Consider the following 24,841-nt stretch of genomic DNA (forward strand, 5'->3'; position numbering starts at 1 on the left):
GCTAAAGACAACTTATGACATCGGCTTTCGGAGAGGAAAAGGTGTATTCAAGGTGGCTTGGTCGGTGACAACAGCGCCTTTGCTACTTGGGACGGAAATGTAGTTTGCAATGGGAGTGGAGGCTGCCCTATTTTTCCACACAGGTAGTCATCCTGTCTGTTTGCAGCATACAAATTCAACGCAAAAAAATTCGCGTATGTTCCTGCCATTCTTTGAGCCATTGTGAACAACACCTAGCGTTTTTTGGAATACAAGACGTCCTGCGACAAAAACGGCGTTAATACGGGGCCGGTTTTTTTCGGACGGTTCAACTCTTCTTGCAATCTCACAGGCACTACTTCGAGGTCTTGCTAACGCATTAATATCAGTCCCGCCGACCCCCTACCCTCTCTTCCCCTTCTTCCCCATCTATATTTATTTCGACGCACAGCGAGAGACCAGAGGGATAATATTAGGGATAATATTATAGTAGGGATAATATTATACGAGCAGGAACACAAGTGAGAACACCTTTACGCGCGATTACATTACAGGGCTATGTTCAAATCAATAAGCACCAACGTTCTATAAGCATGCTGTAGCCATACACTTCGGTGCTGGAAGCCTGAATCATGCCAATATGACAACTGTTGACAAACGCCTATACGGCATATATTAAGACGCATTTCGGGCAGCTTTCATCTCTTGGCATTTCCATCTACGCTGATGACACGTGCCAGCAAGACTGTTGCACGTTTTCAGAAGGTTTACGATGCCTTGAGCGTCTGCGCAAAACGTTTATTCGGGCTGTCTATATTTGTTCACAGGTGTGCCTCATATGTAAATCTTGTGCAACCGCATAAGAACGAGACGTTAGTACCGAGCATGATACCAGCTACTGCTCTTCCCTCAGCTGCAGAATTACTAGTGTGCAATAGGCGGCAATAGTGTCCCTGGTTTGCAGAAAGTAAGCCGGTAAAATGTCACCGTGACAATAACAGGCACTGTTTGTTTCAGTGCGTGACATTTAGCACTGGTTGAAACAGGTACGTGCCTGTTGAGGCTATATAGAAAGTGCAATGATCATCATTCGAGAAAGACTGATACTCGTCAGCACTTTCTATAAGAATTTTCCTCTGAAGTCGCACGCAATTCCCGCTGCGTCACTAACATCTACGGTATCCCTTCCGAGAATGAGAGAGAGAGAAAAATGAAAGAGAGAACAGGGATGTCACTACAATAACACGCATGTCATCCAGCAAACGTCAAGACAACTCTAATAACATTCAATGCTTTATTTCTTAATAAAAATTGAAAAAAAGTACAAAGCATACTAAAATAACACATTTGCGCTTGTCACATAATTTACGTCGGCACTCTGAATAATACACAAGTGCATCAAAAGAGCTTATGTATCTTGCAGAATGCCACACAGAACGTCGCAGCTCATTCAAAGTGCTCTTCATCATACACACAGCGCAAAGGTAAATATACTAGCGCACGCGAAAGACGGCGGCAGAGCTTGCAAAGGCGGTGAGATTTGTTTTGTTCGGAAACGTAACATAATATAGGCTGTTGCATTTGACTGGCAATCACATTGCGCAAAGAAAGATATGGTTTCGTAAGTACGCTACACGTCCGCAGCCCCACTTCGATTCGCAGGACAAAAAAAAAAAAGAAGACCTCACGCTGTTCATTCTCTCAGGATGCGTTAAGGACACAATATACTTTACACTAAAAATTTGCTCGAAACAAAAGCTTTTCAATGCTCAGTACAAAACTGCACTCAAAATTCAAGCCGTGGCTTATCAAGTAGGCGCGAGGTCGAAAACTGCAGTGACTCGATTTGAACCGTGAGGAAGCGTTGTTTTGCACTGCCGGTAAGAACCAGCGGCGATATCAGCGCTGCATGTGAAATTGCGCCCAATTTCTTACCCTTAGTAATGGCCTCCAAAATACTGCGTGCAGGCGATTACAGAGGCCACGCCTGAAGGAGCCACTGCCCTATACACCTCGAAAACTCCTGGTAATTCCACACGAAAGCCATCACTTCTGTTTAGCTATGTCTACCTGCAACTCTCCGCACGCTCTTATTCGTCTTCTTTATTTTGTTATAATGTATTTAGGAGACGTTGTCGCCTTTACTTGGCGCCGGGTTTGTTAGACAAGGCACACCAACTGGCGAAGCCTGTTAATTTATGCTCACCTGCGAATCATATGGTCCCCTTTAACATGTGCTCACAATTCAAGTATTTCGAGAAGTTAGCGAACTGGCTTTTGACGTGGTTGTGGGATCTGCGGACGTACTCATTCTCGATAGCACTGACTCGGTGCGAAGGGCAACGGCCTTCTTGGACGGCAAAAGTCGCCTGTCGGATGTGACTCTGAAAAAAAGAATAGAAAAAGAAAAGAAAAAAAACAAAGAAGGGGGAAAAGTGCAGAGTGCAGGGAGGAGTGAGCGACGCGGACCGTTCGGCACCGAGCGGGCACGGACAGCTTTGTCTCTCGCTGCCCAACAGGTGCAGCGAAAGGCGTCGCTTGGGCGAAGCTCCGGGCGGCGGCTTCCGTCGGCACCCGAGGCTCAGAGTCGGGTCACTTGGCGCTTAAGCTCCTCGTAGGTGGGAATGTTCTGAAAGATGAACACGATGCCACCCGACGAAAGAGCGTTAGAAACCTGAACGGGGCCTTCGTCGGGTGCAGACAATCCCTTTGACATGCAGTGCTACGCAGGTGAGTCATGCGTAACGAGTGTGCGATCAGGCTTCAGCCCACCCTGTTCTCTACCTCAGTCAAAGAATAAAATAATAATATTACGAGGCGTTATCATAGACAGGTGTAGTAATATTTACGCGTGTATAGTTGTAATACATAAATGTTAGCTGAAAAAAATAACTTATGCTCAGAGTACGAGACCCATGTTAGATTTAAGCCTACAGTCGCGATCGCGCCCGTTTTCTTTTTTTCTTTTCGCCCTCTTTTTTTTAATACAGCGCCCACGCGGAGTAACCATCGCCTATTTGAATAGGCAGTCGCCCAATACTGCAGAATCTACGGTACTTCTCACCATAATTGAAGGACGTGCAAGCATTACTAAAAACTACATTATTTCTTTTCTTTTTTTCTATGTCCTTCTATGCCCATTTTAAAACTCCACTTTACCCCAGCCAGTACTTCCCTCCCTTTCCCCTTCGTCTCTCCCTGTCTCCCTTAATCAAGCGGATGTGGTTACCACTGCTCCCCTGTCACAAAGCAATGAAGTGTGTCCGTTTTTCATAGAACGCTTGGCGAAAGCGAGCATTCGCGTTTATTTTCACACCAAGCGCGGTACTCGGAATTACATGGCGACTCGTTCATATTCTGCCAGTTACTGAATGTTAACCTGCAATATTTTATTTATATACCACTACATGCATATATTCACATATGGTAACATTGCGCTGCGAAACGTGTACCGTTATCATACTGCCCTAATCATAAGGCCAACACTGTAGTTTGGAACGCATTTAGCTTTTGTTAGAAACGTTCAGCCAGGAGCTTACAGAGGGGCATACACTAACGCGCTTTCCACCCATCGTCACAGTAGTTATAATTCGTCGTCTTGTTTAACATAATTTAACGCTGACTCACCTGCTAGACGCTTGCGAAACGCAAGCCATTGTGTTCAGTTGTGCGAGGTGAAAACAACAAGACGTTCGAATAGCAAGCGTACTAAGCGTGCGCAGTTTTCCCGGCGAACATGTTCTGCAACGTGCTCGGTTGCTAAAGCCTTCTAGCCCAGGATACTTCACGACGGGTTCACGACGCAACGAGCAAAATGGAGGGACACCAGAGAAGATGTCACATTCCGTTTGTTTGCTTGCGCACTCAAATTCATATTCCCCTAGCTGCATCACGTTTAGCGTGTTATACGCTCATATAAACGCTCCCTTCTCGGAAAACGCGAGTTTGTATAAGCCATTTTTGTACTTCCCCAGCTGCCGGCGACGTACGTATAAAAGCCAATTGCGACATTTATTACAGCATGCATACGAGTTGCACGCATTAGGAAGTGACATCAACTTTAGTGTCCCTCTTTAACAATCTTGACAATTTGTGCGTCGAGAAACATGCAGTGCCCCCAATGTTTCACGCAGTCGTATAAAAACCACGAATATAGAACGGTTGGGAAATAAGGCTGAGAAAAGGCGAGGGGTATGGGAGGGCTAATTAGAAAAAGGAAGGCTTATAAAACATCGACATCATGCATTGGCCTGTAATGCAGGCTGCTGAAATAAATTATAATTATTTAAATATCAATGCACAAGTTGGGAGGAGGGGGAGCGGATCAGCCCAGTAAGTTGATGTCCATGCGTTTCGTACAGAGGCACATTGCACTGCTGGTGATCGTAGCCTCAAGGCAATCACGTGAACGTCCCGTGCGAGACATTTAGTTCGTGCAGATGGGCATGCATTGTGTCCAACTGCAGTGATGCGAAGTGACCACGTGTGTGTGTGAACCCCGAATTGAAAGCGGCTATATATACTTCTTCCGTTTTCACCTCCACGCGTCGGCTGTGGTGCTCCTAAGGAGAGATCGCAAAATTGAGCTGATGTAAGGAAAGCTTTGTCTTTCATACTAAGTTCACAGTTACTGTTCGACGCCATGCATTGCATCGATGATGGGCGGTATAATTTGTCTATAACGTCAGTAGAACGCTAACTTCAAGTCGCCACTCACATCCAAGCATCAAAGTGACTGGCACCACTACGGTATGGTGGTAAACATATTACATTTGTCTTAAAATGAAGCAAAACGAGAAGCCAAGCAGTCGCATGTGAACAATAGCCTCGAACGACATGCGATTCTCGAAAAAAAAATAAAATTGCACGTAACGGTCAGTACGCGTGAGTTAAAGAGAATGAGCGCTAAAATTACACGCCCGATTTTGATGCTAGCGTTAGTTAAGGCACCGTGCATTGAGTGACTGCAGGTAAAAGGTAGATTCTATATCAAGACCACAAAAAAAAAGAATTAAAATGAGAATATATAAGCCGCTTCCTGTGAAATAGCAAAAAGAAGAAAAGAAATAATAAAACCTAATATCTCAACGACACCTAAGATTTGCCATAATTTGAAGCCACGACAACAATGCACCTGACTGCTTTCAGGCGTGTTTTTCAGCGCTCGTTTTCTTTGCGTAAGCAGCGTGGAGAGTTAGTGGCCAAGCCAAGGCGAACCGGACTGGGCCGGTGGAGTTAGAACCCAACGTACGTACGGGCCATGCCAACAATGATTTTTGGTATTGGCGCAGCAACCGGCGGCCATTTTTTATCGGCTCTTCAGCGCGGCCGCCAGAGAAGACAGGACGAGCGAGAGAGAAGAAAAAAAAAAACGCATTGGAAATGCTGTCAGCACCGGGGTCAAGTCACAATCGACGTTTACGTGAATGCGGCAGCAGCGAATGGCATCCATTATTTATTTTTTATCACATTCTGTTTGACGCAAACGGGCTTAATATTAACACTCTCAGAATGTAGACAACGAATGAAAAGTAACCTTTAAATATTTTCTGTAAGTTGCTGAGCATAGCTTCAGGAGTCACAGATGCGAGACGTTTGAGCTGCGCTCCCAGCCGTTCATCGCCGATGCGCATTCGTCCAGCAGAAGCGGGCAATACAACCCTGTGTTTCGTCAATGCGACGTTAGGAGCCGCCACCACCATGCAAGACGGTGCGCTGCTGCCACATTCGCGTACATGCGGGTACACACATGAAACTGCAACGCGTACTCTATCGCTAGTCATTAATGGACATTTCACGACGCTGTAATAATTATTTAACAAGTTGTACTTCGGTTTTCCCGATACGCGAATATTGCGATAGGCAGCTACCATTGCAGTTTTGTAACGGCGCTCCAATGATTATAAAAGCTTATGACTGAAAGTGCGACTGAAAACTGCTTGTTAGGATCTACATCATGCGAATCCCGTTAGGCGTTATCTCATGCACATTCACTCTAGTGTAGTTACATCAATGTGACAGGGTATAAATGGTTAATATCTACCAAAAGGTAATTAAACTGAAACTAAAACAGCATGCACTTAGCAGTCTCATGAGGCGAGACCTCTACACAAAACAATTGAAAATGCAAACACAGGCAGGTCGGTTTATGTTTTCACGAAATAACTGCGCGTACAGACGAACAGGAAAAGAAAGCCACCCTAAAATTTAAAAAAAAATTAAATTATGGGGTTTTACGTGCCAGAACCACTTTCTGATTATGAGGCACACCGTAGTGGAGGACTCCGGACATTTCGACCACCTGGGGTTCTTTAACGCGCACCTAAATCTAAGTACACGGGTGTTTTCGCATTTAGCCCCCATCGAAATGCGGCCGCCGTGGCCGGGATTCGATCCCGCGACCTCGTGCTCAGAAGCCCAACACCAAGAAGGCCACCCTGTGACGCCCATCAGACCCTTGCCGTGGTGGCGTAGTGGCTTAGGTGTTGTGCTGCCACGCCCGAGTGCGCGGGAGAGAGAGCAAATGATAAAGGAAAGGTAGGGAAGTTAACCAGGACTGAGCCCGGTTGGCTACCCTACACTGGGGAAAGGGAAAAGGGGACGGAAAGATTAAAAGAAGAAGAGAAAGTCTACTGGGTATATCGTTCGGTCACTCAGTCCCGATCACAGACGCTGACTCAATCCAGTAGCCTTCAAATATCGCAACAGAGCTTTTGTGGCCTTTTGTAGCTGCGATATGCGAGGCCACGGTCCCAAGATCATCTTCAAGGTGAACGGTGTTCTATCTAGCTGATTGAGAGCTGTGCAGAGGTCATGTCTTTCGTTTTGAAAAGATGGGCAGTAGCACAGTAGATGTTCTATAGTTTCCTCGGCACCGCAGGCATTACAGTCGGCGCTATCAGTCATTCCAATCAGAAACGTATGTGCATTGGTGAATGCGACGCCCAAGCGTAAGCGGCACAGCATTGTTTCTTCATTTCGCAGAAGCCCTGGTAACAGCCGCAGTTGCATAGAGGGGTCGAGGGAATGCAATCGTTCTTGGATGAATTCAGGTGTGTGCCACTTCTCTAATGTCATACGGTGTGCTACCTTGCTTAGGTGTTGGGCTGCGTCGGTCCGCGATAAAGGTACAGAAACAAGGGTTGCTGCTTCGTGTGCTTTCCTAGCAGCTTCGTCAGCGAGGTCGTTGCCGGAGATACCGCAATGGCCAGGCAGCCACTGAAACACGACGTCGTGTCCTTTCGCTATCATACGATGGTGCATTTCTCGTATCTCCGACACTAGTTGTTCACACGACCCGCGACGAAAAGATGACAGAAGACATTGTAAGGCCGCCTTCGAATCGCAGAATATTGCCCACCGATTAGCGGGTTAGAGTGCGCGGTTAGGGGTTAGAGTGCGCGGGATCAAATTCCGGCCAACGGGGCCGCATTTCGATGGGCACGAAACGCCGAAATACGACAGTGTACCACCGTGCGTTAGGTGCACATTAAAGACACGCAGACGGTGAAAATTATTCCGGAGTTCACCACTATGTCGCGCCTCATAACCATATCGTGGTTTTGGCACGTAACACCCCAGGATTTAATTTTTAATCAATCATATAGATCAACTAACATTGCCCCCCTGGACTGGAAGCTTCACAATTTCCCCTTCTATATAGGCAGTTGTGCTACCTGCGTAGTCGTCTTCTCTTCGTGTTCGTATTTTACACACTGCGTATAATATAGCAGCTACTGCGTCACATTACGGGCGAAATTGTTTTTTTGTTTGTTTCTTGCTATACTATGTTTCTTTTTTTCAGGCACACAGTTCTCCCAATTAATATTTTCTGATTCACCCAAGGATTTGGCTTTGGATGTTGAGCAGGCAGAGCTGTACCTCTGAAGGCGAATAAGAAAACAGGCAAACGTCACAAAAAGCACGTTGAAAGATCAAACGTTCAAAATTCTTCAATACCTGCCTGAATGTACACGCCATTTGAGGGCGAGCGTGAGAAATAAGATAGCTCATTCTGACTGTAACGGTTTTCGAAACGTCTAAAAAATACCGCGTATGGAACACCTTTGCCCCACGAAACGGAATGCTAAAGGCACTTGCGTCCAAGGTTGGTATTCTGGGCATAGACAAATTACGCCGCATTATCGAATTCACCATCTTGTAAGTTTTGATCGGCTCACAGGGCTTCGCGGCCTCCCTGATTGGCTCGAAACGTCGCCATTGCAGAAGTTGATAATACAATGAAACTTGACCGTATGCAGAATAGCACCCTAGCTTCGCCTGGCCGGAGCCACTTGAACGCGCGTATAAAGAAACTTGCGAGTATTTACGCATAAATTCTGGCACAATGCGCAAAAATAACAGCTTGCATACCTCCCACAGGTTGGCGTCCCAGTGGTCGAAGAGTGCCGTGAATGCATCCGGCTCTTGCGCCTGGTTTACGGTGATGATGGCAGTGCTGTTGGGATCTCGCTCTGTTGGGTCCGTCTTCACGTACTCCTGCGAATTGGTTTCCGAAATAAGTCAACACACTGCATAGAAATCCAGAAGTGAACGCATGAAACTGCTTCAGCCCTGAGCCTATGGGTCTCCCTCGGAATACGTGTCCAGCTTCAGGTGTCAGTAAAGAACCCACAATGGCAGTCTCTGGAAGGCCAGTCACATTCGAGGATACCATAAGTGCCGATCTTTCATTAGGCATGGATAACACCGTTACATCAATTGAAAATTTGTGGCTGTTGAACAATTTGGTGTTTTATAGTCGTCTCAACAGACTAGAGAAACTTTCCCTCAGCTCGTGGTGACCAGATCCGCCGAATGCGCTTTGAAGGCCAGCTGGATATGACGCGAAGTGGTAGGTATGACTGGTTGATCGCCTGCAAAAACGGTGTCGCTGTGATCATTTAGCGACTCAGTAGCACGAGTGAAAATGTCGCATCGCTTGCAGAATAAGAGGCACATCTTTATGCATCTTCAATACAAGCTGACGACTGATTTGAACGAGCAACTAAACTATCCAGAATAATTAATTTTGCCCCTCTACATAAACACATACACATGTATATTTCCCGGGATCCTAACGTAGACTTCCTTTTTTCAAACTGTGCCTTCGTTATGTTTTTGGAAGTGAAGCAGTCTTTTCTACTGTATTATCATTTGTTTTTCTATTTCATGAACATACTAAGAGTGGTGCTCTTTCCTTCCTATTTCTTAATCGTCTAATTCATTGAAGTTGTAATGTTAGTCTGTACCTTCGCTGTCTCTAGGTAAAATTTCTACGATGAGCAACTTCGCTAAGCAAAGAGCAAGTTGAATGGGGCATAACTTGTGGTAAGCGCTACATGATTTCATCCTCATAGTTAACTTAACGATTTAGTGTGTCGTCTATGGTACGTAAAGTTACCTTTAGCAATCTAGTAAACAGTGCGTCATATAAATTTTTAGCATCAAGGTATATGCAGTAAACAGCAAACTGGTGGATATCCTCCCTTTTTATGCATTAATATCCCGTTTCTTAACATTAGTGTAACGCTTCCAATTATTTAGGGCGCTGGCATCTCTAAACATTCCTGCGCGCATGAGTAACCGACCTGATATTTACTCTGGATAACATTTCTTTCCTTTCCACTCCTATTTATGTTTCTCTGTTTCTATGTGCTTGTAATGAAAAATGGACCACCATGTAGCAGCTGTCTTGGAATAGGGAAAATTAACAGCTCCATGCTAAAAAACTGCGAGCGAGCGAGACAGCTCACTCATTAAATAAGTGATCAGCAAATTCAGTGCACAAAAGTTCTACAACCTCCACAATAGCACGTGTATATGACAAATATATTGTCACGTGGTAGTGACGGTGAAGAAAGAAGCAGTACGGTGGAATACAAAACTAGCTTTTATTGGGCGAACCTGTGCCCACAAAACAGGCTACACTTATAGCACAACGAAAGCGGCGAACACAGTCGGCGATCGTCGAAAATCTGATCTGCGGGTCAAGCGGGTCGGCTTTTATAGAGCAGTCGTCGAATGTTCCAGACTAATCGTTCGGACCCGCGTGCCTTCCACAAAGTTCTACACCATTCGCGTCAGGTGATGAAATCAGATAACATAAGTCTCGGCGACAACAGACAGCGGATAGAAGCATCGATAACTTTCCAGAAACTTCGGATACATGCAGGCGCGTCCCATGCTGTGCGATTACATTTGTTAGGCGGCGAAACGTGGTTGCCCGATAAAGATAAGTACACGTGTCAATACCCCCCTCTTAAAAAAGCATCGTCCCGATGCTACAAATATAAGAGAGCGAAACACAAAAGGACACTTCTTAAACATAAGTAACAAAGAAGAAATAAAGTCCAAAGGTCAGTTACGCGAAGCCACAAAGTTCGTTAACGCTGGTAGTAAGGCTTGAGTCGCACAACGTGGACTATTTCAGGTCGCGAGCGGCGCCGCTGTGATAGCGAAATACCGTCTGGCACGACCTCATAGTCCAGTGCGCCAATACGTCGGATGATCTTGTACGGTCCGAAATAGCGACGCAAAAGCTTCTCGCTCAGTCCTCGTCGGCGTATAGGGGTCCAAACCCAAACACGGTCACCGGGCTGGTACTCCACGAAGCGTCGTCGGAGGTTGTAGTGTCGGCTGTCGGTCCTCTGCTGGTTCTTGATTCGCAGGCCGGCGAGCTGTCGGGCTTCTTCGGCGCACTGGAGGTAGGTACGGACGTCAAGGTTCTCCTCGTCCGTGACGTGAGGCAGCATGGCGTCGAGCGTCGTCGTCGGGTTCCTGCCGTAGACCAGCTTGAACGGCGTGATCTGTGTTGTTTCTTGTACCGCCGTGTTATAAGCAAATGTTACGTACGGCAGGACGGCATCCCAGGTCTTGTGTTCGACGTCGACGTACATCGCTAGCATGTCGGCGAGGGTCTTATTCAGCCGCTCCGTAAGACCATTCGTCTGCGGGTGGTAAGCCGTTGTCCTCCTGTGCCTTGTCTGACTGTATTTCAGAATGGCTTGGGTGAGCTCCGCTGTAAAGGCCGTTCCTCGGTCGGTGATGAGGACTTCTGGGGCGCCATGTCGCAGCAGAATGTTTTCGACAAAGAATTTCGCCACTTCGGCTGCGCTACCTTTCGGCAGTGCTTTTGTTTCAGCGAAGCGGGTGAGGTAGTCCGTCGCCACGACTATCCACTTATTGCCGGTTATTGACGTCGGAAAGGGTCCCAACAAGTCCATCCCGATCTGCTGGAATGGTCGGCAAGGAGGCTCGATTGGCTGTAGTAATCCGGCTGGCCTTGTCGGCGGTGTCTTGCGTCGCTGACAGTCTCGGCATGTTCTGACATAACGGGTGACGTCGGCGGTCAGGCGCGGCCAATAATACTTTTCTTGTATCCTCGATAGTGTCCGGGAAAATCCGAGGTGTCCAGCGGTCGGATCGTCATGTAGGGCGTGCAATACTTCTGGACGAAGTCCTGACGGGACAACAAGAAGGTAATTGGCGCGGACTGGTGAGAAGTTCTTCTTCACGAGTAGACTGTCTTGAAGCGTGAAGGAAGATAATCCGCGCTTAAATGCCCTGGGAACAACGTCGGTGTGCCCTTCCAAATAATCGACGAGGCCTTTAAGTTCCGGGTCCGCTCGTTGTTGTTCGGCGAAGTCTTCCGCGCTTATTATTCCAAGGAAGGCGTCGTCATCCTCGTCATCTTGCGGCGGCTGGTCAATGGGGGCGCGTGATAGGCAATCGGCGTCTGAGTGTTTTCGTCCGGACTTGTATGTTACAGTGATGTCGTGTCAATATAGACAAGGGTTAATCAAGATATTCTATGTGATGACTCGCACACGAAAGTTCCACGCAAGCTCTAGCAAACTGCATAGTGAAATACTAGGAATGTATTTTTATCATTCTAGAAGCACTTTTACATACTGCCATACCTGAGAATACGGGCGCCATTTTCTGTTTTTCGGTGAAGCTTGTTTATGTATGAGATCAGAAACTGCAGCAGGATATTCACCGATATGCGTCGGAAAGTGCGAAACGAAATCGAACACGGGAAGGGCCTTGCTAAAAAAATAAATATTAATAACAACATTAATGAGAGGTAGGGAAGCAAGGGCTCTAACCCAGCTACTACAGCGTGGCAGTGCCTCAACTAATAACCTCAGGTAGCCATGCACTAGCTGAAATTAGGCCGTGAAGAATCCGTACAAGAATTGGCAACAACAACAACAAAAAAAAAAAAGACTGGCGCCGTACCATGGCCACCTCGAGCGACTTGGTCCGCTCCTCCTCAGTGGAGCCTCTGCCGATCCAGATGTAAATTTCCTCGCCGCTGTCCAACATCATGACGTCGTTCACGTCCAGATCCTGCGACATAATACAGCGGTCGATTACGAGTTTGCAACGCTCGCTCGAGCTCACTACGTTATCGAGTAAAGCCTCTTGGCTCACGTAGTACGTTTATCTTCCAGATTACTTCGCCCTTCGAAAGCAAAGCGGCTGAAAGGTGCCTGCGAAACCCGCGCATATGGTCGCGTAGAGGTTCGTGCTAAATAAGCACGAAATGGAATATGAAAACGGGCAGACGCTCCGATCTCGTATAGTCGTCACTGTAGGGTTGGTCACTGCAGATGGAGGCGACGACAGTCCGTGGCCAACCTCTATTGCTTTTATTCGACTTAGGAAGATGCATACGAGTTTGCTATGTGACGCCGCCCTCGACAGAAGGGCACGCTGAGCTGGTGGAAAGGAGCTGTCCTTTGTATTACATCCCATCTCCCAATCGACTGAATCCTCCAACCCAATCAATACGCTGGATAGCACAATTATGGAAACTTAATGCATTCAGGCGGTGTGATCAGAGTAGTTCGGTTGGAATGATGTCTTTCGTCCACTTAGTTCATAACGTTGGATGGACTGATTGCTCATTGTTAGCATGATAGCATACAAACGCCACACGAAATGTGAAGAAAATTACTCTAGAGAAGAGACACCACACGCACTCGCTTGTAGATAATGAAATCAAAGAGAGAAAAGAACGTGATACTGGAAAGAAAGTTAGCAGTATACCTCCTGGGTGAAGTTGCAGATCTCGATGACGCGCAGCCTTCCGGTGGCCGTGGAGCACTTGAACAGCCGGGGTTCGAGCAGCGGGTTGTGCACCTCCTGGTGTCCCTTCTTGTACTCGCCCTTGCCGCCGATCGACTTCCAGAATTCTTCCGGCTCCGATCCTTCTTTCAGCTCCACCGCCTGCCTGCGTTCGCGACGCGCGCCCGGCACCTGTGCTCAGAGGTTCGAACTCCAAGCCGTGGCATTCCACAAAGTACCGTTTCTGTGACGCAGTTTGGAGAACTGCAGCACTAACCGATAAGTCGAGATCTGTTCGTTCACTCACTAAAGGTTCTATTAGAAGCAGATTATAAGATTACGATATCTGTTTGTGGTGCTTCGATAAAGAGTTTCAATATTACTGTTAATTCCATCTTAATTTACCAATTTTCGTTTAGGTTAAAAACTATTTTGAGGATATTCTGAACAGCTTCTGCAATTTACCCTTTTCCTTTCGAATTCAAACCAGTTCAGCGGTTGCCTGATGAGAGCCTTCCTGTTTTTCACGTGTACTTGAACATCGAAGGCGCCTGCTGACTCCGAGGTAAAACATACTACTGAAATTTTCCACTGAAAAGGTACGAAGAACTTTCCGTACCGCAGCGCGGTGCTCATATAAGCAACCAAATTAACTAGTTAATGAATCCAAAATAAAGTTCTTGTCTGCTGTAATTTTCTTTCTTTTGTTTTTTCTCCGAAGCTTTACTAAGCTCAACTTTGAATGTAGCCGGAAATACGAGAACGGCCCTAAATATAAATTTTCGAATGCAACACTGATTGGCGCCCGATTGGGGAACTGTTTGACTGAATACAGAAAGCTTAAAGAAATACAGCTTCCGGCGTGCTTGCAGCGCTTACCTATCTGGCGAAACCAGCTTCGCCACATTGTAGCCCATGGCAATCTCCGACGGGTCGGCGAACTGAAAGCAGGCAAAGGAGTGAAAAGTCAGCACACAGGCCACACGTGCACATCTTCGAATGTCATGTGAACGAGATTTGCGTCAAATAAAGTATTTCAATAATCGCTACGGTATGTGGCGCCACCTACCTCTCCCAGCCATAGGAAAGTTGTCTTCGGTGTCTCTAGCACGAAGACGTCCTCGGAATTCAAGGACGCCGCCACTTCATCTACCTGCGAGGACAGCGTAGAAGGTAATACAGTTATTCACAAGACTGTCGTGCCAGTCAAAGCATGCTGCATAAAGTAAGGAAACAGGTTAACACAAAATAAGCTTGTTGGTTAAATGATGCGAATAAAAGACGGGGTTTGCTATTCTGGACGGGGGAAAGAAAAACGGGATTTAAAGCGATAAGAAATGAAGGAGAAAGAGGGGTATCGAAACAGAAACCGGCGTATAACGCAGGTCGTTATCACAGCCTATATCTCACAAGCCAGTGAACTGCAGGAAATGAACTAGCACTATAGAGAGGACGCTGTACTACTCTGTTAGGTACAGACTGTTGTACTGCTCAGCGACGCTGTCCAACAACACGCTGAAATCAGACTGGTTAAGCCGGTGTGTCAGCTATGTGGCGAATACGCCCAACACGCTGTATAGTTACTGATAATGTCAGGTGCAACACTTCGTTCTCAAAACATTTGAATGCGGTCAACCCTCCCACCGTCACTTTCCTATCCCTGCGAGAGCTGTGCCACTCCACCTCAAAACCTACGCCATACACTACGACTGCTGCTGTCGGTCCACACAAAGCACGTTAGGCCCAGACAGCTGGCCTCAGCACCACGACCGGGCAGTCAGTTATAGACTCCGACAGCAACGACTAGGACTAAGAGATGTTCAGAAATGAAGTTTCTTCCTGCCACCGCTTTCAATATATATTTTAAGTACGTTTAGGGAAGATATAGACGTTAGGCAATTGAAATCATTGAGAAATAGGAACGGCTGTTTATGTAATTTGCACCGACAAATGCGGTGGTTGTGTCCGCATTGTAAAACCGAGGTATAAGAGCAAAGCTGCCAGCTTTACTACGCTGAGGATAGGATAGGAATAAACTTTATTTGTCCAACGGTTGATGTTGGTGCCCGGGGCTAAGTCTTTTTTTTTTCTCAGTAGAATATCGGCTTTCTGCTTGTGTCAGCACTATTCACAAACTCCCAAACTAACCGAATATTTTTAGCGTTTTATAAAACTGGCTGCATGAAGGTTGACTCCTTGATTGCGCTAGCCACGAAACTTGCCTGGACTGCTCGGACGTCGACGTCCGAGGTTCCCTTGACGTGGAACATGCGCGTCCCGTCGACGTCGTAGGTGTCGTGGTCCCTGAGGTTGCGGAACCCGCTGGCGTGTCCTCCGCTGAAGATGATCATGCGCCCCTTGAACATGCGCAGGAAGTGCTCCGGCTCGTGGCCCTGAACCACGCGCACCTGCGCAGAGTTGCAGACCGACTCAGCACTGCATGCCAGTCAGCGAGCGTGTATTTATTGACGCGCAGGGAGCCACAACCATACCTGGTGGGGTACAGAACAACCCACGACGTTGATTAATGCTGTGGGGCATGGATCGCAACCCTGCGCGCTTTCTTTCTCTTTCTTCTTCTGCGTTTCTTTATATATATATATATAGTCATATCATAAGACGCCAACAAACTCTGACACCAAGGACAACATAGGGGAAATTACTTTTGCTTAATAAATGAGAATAAAGAAACGATAAATTGATGGAAATTAAAGTGGATGAAAAAACAACTTGCCGCAGCTGGGAACCGCATCCACAACCTTCGCATTTCGCGTACGATGCTCTGCCAATTGAGCTACCGCGGCGCTGTTTCCCCATCCACTTTCTTGGGTATTTACGTGTCCTAGTAGAACCCCGGGAGTGTTAGCCAGCGCCACCACTCGCATACCTTGGCGGCGGACATGGAACGTCCTTTCTGCCGCAGGCGTCACGAGAACGTGATCTTTTTGGGTGAAGGCAACTGGTTAATAAACCCACATATGCTACCTGAAGGCATCAATGTAGCCGGATTCGAGACCCTCGTTATGTAATAAACGAGAAGGGGGTTAACCGAGGGGCCCTATATTTATTAGTCATATCATAAGAAGCCAACAAACACTGACACCAAGGACAACATAGGGGAAATTACTTGTGCTTAATAAATGAGAATAAAGAAACGATAAATTAATGGAAATTAAAGTGGATGAAAAAAACAACTTGCCGCAGGTGGGAACTGAACCCACAACCTCCGCATTTCGCGTGCGATGCTCTACCGATGCGACTAGTTGTGATGCGATGTTGTGGGTTCGGTTCCCACCTGCGGCAAGTTGTTTGTTCATCCACTTTAATTTCCATTAATTTCCATTAAGGACAGTGGCTCTCACATATGGCTGTGCTAATGCGTAAGCTGGAGAGATCATAGGGAGAGTTGCTCAAGAGGAAGCTTCGATCGAGGAGCTCCCATGCAAATAGATAGGAACTGAGAAATTGTATTGCTCAGAATCCATTCTACCGAATTTCGTGAGGCTTGTTACCCTTTAAAAAAAAAGGTTAAAATCTGCCGTTATATCTGCCGATATAGACAGCAGATTTTTTTTTTATTTCGGCTATCAATTTCTTAAGAAAAAATCTTGAATGTCGCAAAAAAAAAAAAATCTGAGGCATCAAGGTTACAATTCTGTAACTCAGCAATAAGGAGCGTTATTATAGTTACGTAAACTGCACTTGTTAAGGCATCTAACGAGGACAAAATATGTATTGTACCCCGCTTTGAAACATACCGCTAATATATTAGAAGCACTTTCGCAAAACCGTCGTAAACCACATAACAATTTTGCGTAACCTATAAAGTCATATCAAATTTGCCCGCTTCAGGAGACACTCAACTTACTATATATTCTGGTATCATATATATATATATATATATATATATATATATATATATATATATATATATATATATATATATATATATATACTTCGTGTCAAATTTTTTACCATGCCGGTATTTGAAATTTTTGCAGAAACTACGAGGCGCCAAATAAACCTTGTTTTTCCGCAGTTGGCAGAAGAATTCAAATTTATCTCCTAAATGCAACGAGTATTACTTTAGCCAATTTTAGCGGATTTCTAGTGAGAGAATGTATGCGTTTCACGTGCATGTAAATAGGAAAATAGCAGCTGGCCGAAAGTATAGCTACTTATTTCTAAGGACATTTAGGAATGAATACACGCGAAGAGCAAGCACAGCCAGACATGAGAGCTCTCGAGTGATGTGCTGCAGCCTCTGTTATTCCAGACACCGTTACCTTTCCCTTTTTTAACAAACATTCGCGTCACGCACGAGGCCTAATTCCTGTTGCTATTGCTCGGACAACGGCGCCGATTCGTACGATTAAGTACGCCGAAAGCCATGTGCTTACATCGAACGTGAACGGGCGTGCCTCTGCGCATCGGCATCGATGCTTGCATTGGCGCCCCTGAGCGAAGCCTTCTGCCCTTTTCTATATGGCTCAAGTGGCGTCTGACTCACGTCAACATGCCTGGATAAGACGGCCGCGCCAGGCTACGAGCACAGATAGTGACAATGCCCTCCCTCTTCCGGGAAGCAATAAGAAATCCGGCAGAATCCACGTCAAAATCAATACCGATGGTAATGAGATTAGCAGTGAAGCACTCCCACTGCCGAAACGCGTCATGTGTGAGGCGTATGCTGCAGCCGGGCTCCTCGTGGCGCCTCCCTCGTGGCGCCTCCCTCTAGACAGCTCTGCCATCTAGCGGCGGCGCCGTGAATTCGGCGCGAAGTCCTTTGCGTGGCCTCTGAGAACGCGTGGTCTCAGAAATTGCACCTGTGCCTCGTAATTGCCTATGAGCCGTGCACCGCAACCGAACACCTATCTCGCGCTTCTCTCTGGACACGCCGCGCCATCAAGGGGCGCGCCCGTGAAGTCTGTGCCCAGTCTCCGAGATGTGTGGCGCGCCGGTGCGTGCGAGCACTGAGAATTTATCCCCCCCCCCCGCCCCCATCCCTGAGGACATTCATGACATTCATGGTGCGCAGCGCGCTAAGCTGCCGGGCTTTCGTGATTGAGGGAACCGTGTGACGCGGTTTCAGTACCACTCAGTACCGGAGAAATTTTAAAGGATCGTTTATTCATTGAAGACCTTCGTGAAAGACATGAAACACCTAATTTTAATACCCATGTACGCCGTTGGTCAGGTCCACATATTTAGACTGCACAACCTTCGGGATGGGCCTACATTTTTAGGCTGCAATATATTCGGGATCGGCCTTGTATATTTGGCTGGGCACCGGCAGAACGAAAGGTGCCTGGAGTATCCAACGAATGTTAGTCGCTATAAGAATCGCACGCGCCCACTGCCAGCGATAGCTTCAGCTTTGAGCCTACGCCTTAGCTCTTAGTTACGAGCCGTTTGCAGAGCTACTCGCCCTGTACGTAGCAACGTAATTAAACGCTTTGTCGTTCGTTACGTCGCCTCGTATCTCTCTATGTCCTCTCCGCGAATCGAGCTGGTCAAAAGCTTCAGACAGCTGGGCCAACGCTAGCTAAAGGTCTCGAGAACCCATTTGCAACAATAAAAGTACGCGTTAATTAAAATTAAATTCTAAGATATTACGTGGCACAACCACGATATATAATTATGAGGCACGCCGTAGTCAAAGTTAATACTGAGTCGCCCACGTGGGCGACTCAGGATGAACTTTGACCGCTTAAGTTTCTTTGTCGTGCACTCAAATCCAAATACATGAAAGTATTTGTTGCGTTTCAGCCCCATGGAAACGCGGCCACCGCAGTCGTGATCGCACCCGCGACCTCGAGATCAGCAGCGCAACGCTACAGCCACTGGTCTATCGCAGCGGGTACAAATGCAGCTCCTGCGCAGTCAGCAATATTTTATCGTTGTCTATGCGACATGTTTATCGAACGAAAGCACCTGTAACTTTACAATACCTATATAAAACATGTGAAACTAATTTATCGTGTCTTAATGTTCCTGCCATGTCATCAGAAATACTCACGCAAACTATGCGAAAGCGCCTGTGCGCAATAAAGGAACAGGAACCACACCTTTGGAGCACTGCTGTGATGCCTGCACTGACGTCTACGCCATGCAGTGACGTAGCCCAAAGACGCTTGCGCGCTTATTAGCGTCGTTTGCAGCGAAGTATAGATAGATACGCGATCTATCTTTAGTGAAAAATTAGGATCGCTGTTATTTCGCGCAGACCAACTCGTAACTACTCCATAGAAAAGCAAAAGCATCCAAATACATTTTCTATGGAAGTATACCTGAATGGCCTTTCCACAGAGATCATTGTCCATCTTCACGGCCCAGATCGCGGAGGCAGCCTTTTCGTCTTGGCTGCTCTCGTTTCCCTGCGGTTACAGAGTTCGAGTCAGTATTAGGAAAATAAAAAAAAAGTAGGTAACAGATTTAGAAAGCTCGAAACGGTCAACATCACTGTTATTGAATCCACCAGGTTAAGAAAAAGAAGCTTACTTGTCGTCGACAAGCAAAGCTTTACAATGAAATGCGCAGTCAAGAATAAGTCTAACATCCTAGATTTCAAATTCAATGTGCCCGTACGTATTTCCGCTTTCATTGTAATTATATTTTTTTTTTGTAAGTGGCGTAAATATTACAGCGCAAGTTTAGTTTCGCTCATGGGCTGCATACTGCGACGTAACTTTAGCATATTTGTGATAGGTTGTACGGAAGGTCCCCAATCGGTCTTTGACCACGGGACTTCCTTCTGCATGCACGTTTTGCCACGTGTGTGTATATTAATAAAGCATCGTTGATTGTGATGACAGTGACGGTCACTGTTTAGTGCGTCTGAAAGCTACAGGGAATTAGTGAAGTAGAAGGGATAGAACAGAAGCGGTCTAGCAGTACTAAGCGTAAGCTCGCAGTTCGCACAATATCTACTTCAACCCACGCCACCGGCGCGTACGTTCGAGTGCCTCTTGAAACACTTACGAAAATGACGCATATCAGAGTTCATTAAACCGCAGTGAGTGTAGCGCCTGGAGAGAGGACTGCGTGTCCAGAGGCTTTCATGAGAACGATGTCACGTGCATGCGCCTGTCTGCAGTCACATGCACTTTCATCCTATAACAACCTTAAGAGATTATGTTGCGCCTACCGCTGATTTGGCATTGCTCAATTTCAGCAAAAGGACGCCACTTTTAATTTTATTCATATCGATTAATGACACATTTAGATTCTGCTCGCCTCGTTCGTCCGTAAAAGGATTGAAATACACCGTCGTAAGCACCCTATGTCATCGCAGGAGAGAATTCCCGCTTGTAAACTAGATGTCCAAGTTTACCAGGCAACAAACCATGTCAAGCGTTTTGCGTACCAAAAGAGAATCGCAACTCCACTGCGAAATATGAACCAAAACAAAGCAGCGGTAAGAACAGTCTTATTTCAATGTTCTTAGAATTATAGCTCAGGTCACCCACATATCGCATTCACATGGGGTCATAGCACACAAACCGGCATGCTACTGTAGAGCATGACTGACGGCGTCGCAGTTGTGCATGTAACGTCAAGCGCCTCTTGTTAATCAGTGAATATTAAAGCAACTACATATAGAGTGGCGCTGAGCGTATGTGCCAAGAAAGAACGTACTTCAAGCACTCCCTCCTCCTCCTTCTCGCAAGCAGACAACCATACTAGCAGCTGGGCCAGAGCAAAGGCTATATAATTACGGAGCCTGTAAGGAGAATAACGTTTATCGTTTCACGGAGACGTGTACTTAACGCAGGCAGTTCGTTTAGCCCTGAACGAAGCTCCTTGCAAGCTCGTTCCAACTCAACATGCTTGGTTTGTCAGCACACACGTCAACAACTATACATGACGAAACTTAAGGATCAAATCATACGATGCAATCAAAGTAATTTAGCAAACAAGAGCTTTATCTTAGAAGTAACTTATGATTAAATTACCCGTCGTTCAAGAAAGGTGAACGAGGCAATGTTTCTGACCTCCAGTTACAGTGGCCTCCCGGAAACCTTCAAGCCATCAACAGCTATCTTAGCATTAATTTATAACTGGCTTGGTGCAATCAACGCGCGTGATCACTTACGTTGTAGCCGTGACAGATAAACAGCCAGAGCAACATGTGAGGGAGCTAGGAACGACTATCGCTGGCTTCTAATCGCGCACATCAAAAAGCAGTGAGGCGCCTGATGCTGCATAATACTTGCATCAGTTTCGTTTAGATGTTAAGGACTGCACTGTCAAAGAAGCGCACACATCGCTAATGTTCCGTACCACTGCGTTCTGTCTTACTATTTTATGGTACAAAGCGAAGTAGCCTTGAAAAGAGATTGTAGCTTTTTTTCCTGTCGACAAAAGCTTATAACGAGCCCTTGTATTATAGATCTCGAACAATGAGTATCTTACAAGCATCTGCTACAATAAATCTTTTAGACAACATGTCCAACCTTTATATATCGATGAACGACCACGGCGACAGTTAATAGGCGTCTGCGTCTGCCGAAAGATACGAACGATTGTTTTATTCGAAAATATCACGGGCGCATATTTTTGGGCAACACTGCATTGCGGAATGTCACGAATTTCCCGACGCCTACGTACATCCATTACATGCGGCGCACAAAGCTGTGACCATGTACAACGATTAAATTATAATGCCGGTGCCAAGATGTCATATTAAGCGTGTGTTCTCACGTGGATAATTACTTCGTTGGCTCAGGAGCCCGTGAGGCTGCTACGAAATGTACGCACCTGCCAAAAGTAGATGACGTAGCGCTCGCTGTAGCCCTTTTTGTAGGTGTACTTGATGACGTAGCTATCCCCGCCGAAAAAGAAACCGTAGATTGCCGGGTCTACGGGTGCCAGCTCGAAGTTCTCCACGCGAAAGATCTGCAAACAAAAGTAATGTTAAGACATCCGCCGATTCGAACAGGAAACGCAGTCTTACAGGGTTTACCTACAAAAAAAAGAAAGGTTATTGCGAACAAAAGCAGGATGATTCTACATACAGGGACAGTGTCCTAATGCGGTCGTTCTCACGCAATGAGTCATCGTATAAACTTTGATGCACTGGCATATCGACCAGAGGTTCTACGGATTGTATTCTTTTTCCCCCTCTCTTTCTAGCTAAAACATAGACAGCAAAACTGCCGAGAAGCTTATAACGAGATGAATGAATGAATAAAGCCTTTATTTTAAGGAAGGGGACGGCTCTAGGCCGCTGATGGGGAGATAAAAATTTTATTTTTTTGTTCGCACCTTCCAAAATTTTTTCTCACAAGAGTTGGTTCAAAATAAATCCTATATTTGCTATTTCCTTTTTGCTCTGAACCAGTGTATAGTATGCATCTTCGCACAAATAGATGGCTGCAATACCCGCGTCAGATGCCTTGCTTGGTGTTTTAATGGACAATGTTCGTTAGTGACATCCTTTTAAAGTGGAGCCTGTGTGCTTTCTCAAACAATAAGAGGACCTTGGGAGCCTGTTGAGCACATAGTGACCTACAGTTCCTCAATGACCGATCCCGTAAGCTTAATTTCCTGACCGCCTTTCTAAAAAGGTCAATCTTAGGCGGAAAATGCAACTGGTGAAATGATTTTTCGCATCATTTATGTTTACTGAGGAATAGCAACCTACGGAAGTTTGTTCATCTAATTAACGCAAGTTCTTAGTGTACCATTGCTACGACCATAGTCCTAGGCACCACAAAGTATCCCCTTTATCACTCCACAATCTAGCTAAATCATGGGCGAAGCCTTACTGCCCCAGCTTATTTCATTTAATCCATTTCAATATCCTTAGTTCGTGCTAAAAAGGCGTAAGTTCCGGTAATTGCATCCCGTTTCTTTTTCTATTTGGTGAGAATATTGTTGATCACCATCTGTCATTGGCCAAGAATTCTGGACGCAGCTCAGTGAGGCCAACGTCAGGTATCATAAAGTTAAGACTTCCTTCCAATATCTGCTGCACCTTGAAAAACTGCCAGCGCAGAACAGCGTATCTAAAATCTTAAGTTTGGTGTCAGCGAGCGAAATAAGCGTTATAAATGTTAATAAATTTTAGGTCACCAGTAAATTTTTCTTGCAGGAATGTGCTTCATTTCCGAGCCTGTGCAGAGGTCTCACGCGCTTGCACAGGGTGCGGGGGAAAGAACCGAGGCAACTTAACACTTCCTGTATAATAGAAGGCCAACAAGCCCTCACTGTGACGTCATCTGTAGGAAGCCCGACGCTGCCATTGAAAGCCACGCTACCAGAAAAGAAAAAATACTCTTTAGGTAGACCTACGTTGCCCATGTCCTGCATATAAATGGATGGGCTGTCGTCCTCCCCTTGTCATCTCAAAGCTCAAAGCGTGCATGATTTCTATTATGCAGGAAACATCAGGCAAACAAGCTTACCTCCATTGACCCAGAGCCGTCGTCAGGCATGAAACTGCATGCGTTGCCCAGGTTCTTGGTCAAGAGGCGCCGTTTCTCGCGGTGCAATTCACTCACGTTGAATGTCTTGTCCATCTCTGAAAAATAGAAATGTGAGCCTCATTCAAAAGTTGCGCATTGCGTATCGAATGCTGACTGAAATCGTACTGAGGGCCTTCCAAGTTACGCTGCCCTTATTATATCGGGCAACTACACACACGACCGTATTACACATCTTAGAAACACCTTGATTCTTGAAACACTTCAGCAACGAAGACGCATTTCTTTACTTCATTACTTCTTCAAACTCTACCACAGCACTTGTACTATCCGACTAGAACATATTCACCCTGCTTCATACATCTCCCAACGCACTGATCATCCATTCAAAGTATACCTACCCCATTGCAGGACTCATCATCATCATCATCAGCCTGATTACGCCCACTGCAGGGCAAAGGCCTCTCCCATACTTCTCCAACTACCCCGGTCATGCCTGGTCATTGCAGGACTAACTTGTTCAAGTTCTCTCCTTTTCTTTTAGCTATTAAACTTTGGAATGAAGTGCCGAAAGACGTTGCGTCTATAAAAAATACTGATCCATTTTGTGCCGCTGTATCTTCTGTATAAACCTGCACCTTCTTTCTTGTTTTTTTATTATCTGTGGGAATGCAATAAAGTCCCCCCCCCCCTTATGTAATACCCTTGTGGAGTCATTAAGGGTGCTGTAAATAAATTTAAAAAAAACACACGCTGCTGCTCAAAACACTGGGATGTAACAATTCCCGCATTTACCGGGAATTATTCTGATAGCGTGCATTTTTGTCCTTGCTTTAGACAAAGGACCATTATTGAACTATACTGATGAGTAGCAAAAAGTTTATTTAAGTTTGTTGAATATCCTCAATTTTCAAGTCCCTCAGTTCAAGACCTCGCTGCCTGCGTTTTCCAGCGTTTCACCGCTATACTGATGAGAAAGTAAGGGGCTCTCTTGGAATGAAAACTGGAGATGCACGCCTGGTAGTCCACTTGTGGTACTCCAAGCGAATGCGATTACAAGTAAATTGATACACGTAGGACAAACAACACTCAGCTCACACATAACGCAACATATAATAATAACATAGCTCACTGAGATCAGTGTTTCTCAGAAAAATTGAGAGCTTCATCGCCCAGAACACTTAAGGCCGCCCCACATTCGGTGTTTATACCGGCGCTTTCTGGCGTTGCGTCTCTCAGCGTCGTCGCGTCTCTCAGCGTCGTCGCATGAACGCCGCCGGAGAGAGCGTCCAGCCAGACGAGCGGCACGCGGACCGGCGCTGATTGGTCGGCGCTCATCGAACTGCTTTCGGCGGCGGTGG

General features: G+C 46.1%; 1 protein-coding gene across 3 annotated transcripts in view; it reads right to left on the bottom strand.

Annotated features, from left to right (window-relative positions):
- Positions 1 to 1,259: 1,259 nt before the first annotated feature.
- Positions 1,260 to 24,841, bottom strand: part of Gel (Gelsolin) — a 116,358-nt gene continuing 92,776 nt past the window's right edge. The window contains exons 10-20 of one of the 3 annotated variants that reach the window (XR_011892765.1): positions 23,463 to 23,578; positions 21,814 to 21,951; positions 19,344 to 19,430; positions 15,276 to 15,461; positions 14,123 to 14,206; positions 13,933 to 13,994; positions 13,036 to 13,219; positions 12,223 to 12,333; positions 8,353 to 8,478; positions 5,235 to 5,296; positions 1,260 to 2,608 (exon numbers count right to left, since the gene is read on the bottom strand). Coding sequence is in view for 2 of the 3 variants with exons in the window: in XM_072286419.1 (XP_072142520.1) it covers positions 2,561 to 2,608; positions 4,503 to 4,541; positions 8,353 to 8,478; positions 12,223 to 12,333; positions 13,036 to 13,219; positions 13,933 to 13,994; positions 14,123 to 14,206; positions 15,276 to 15,461; positions 19,344 to 19,430; positions 21,814 to 21,951; positions 23,463 to 23,578 (1,181 nt within the window). In the remaining variant the exon portion in view is untranslated. Of the gene's footprint in view, positions 2,609 to 4,502; positions 4,542 to 5,234; positions 5,297 to 8,352; positions 8,479 to 12,222; positions 12,334 to 13,035; positions 13,220 to 13,932; positions 13,995 to 14,122; positions 14,207 to 15,275; positions 15,462 to 19,343; positions 19,431 to 21,813; positions 21,952 to 23,462; positions 23,579 to 24,841 lie in introns of all 3 variants that reach the window. The other 2 variants (XM_072286419.1, XM_072286420.1) reach the window with 2 other exon arrangements.

This window comes from Dermacentor andersoni, chromosome 2 (genome assembly GCF_023375885.2).
Source record: "Dermacentor andersoni chromosome 2, qqDerAnde1_hic_scaffold, whole genome shotgun sequence".
NCBI classification, from domain to species: Eukaryota; Metazoa; Arthropoda; class Arachnida; order Ixodida; family Ixodidae; genus Dermacentor; species Dermacentor andersoni.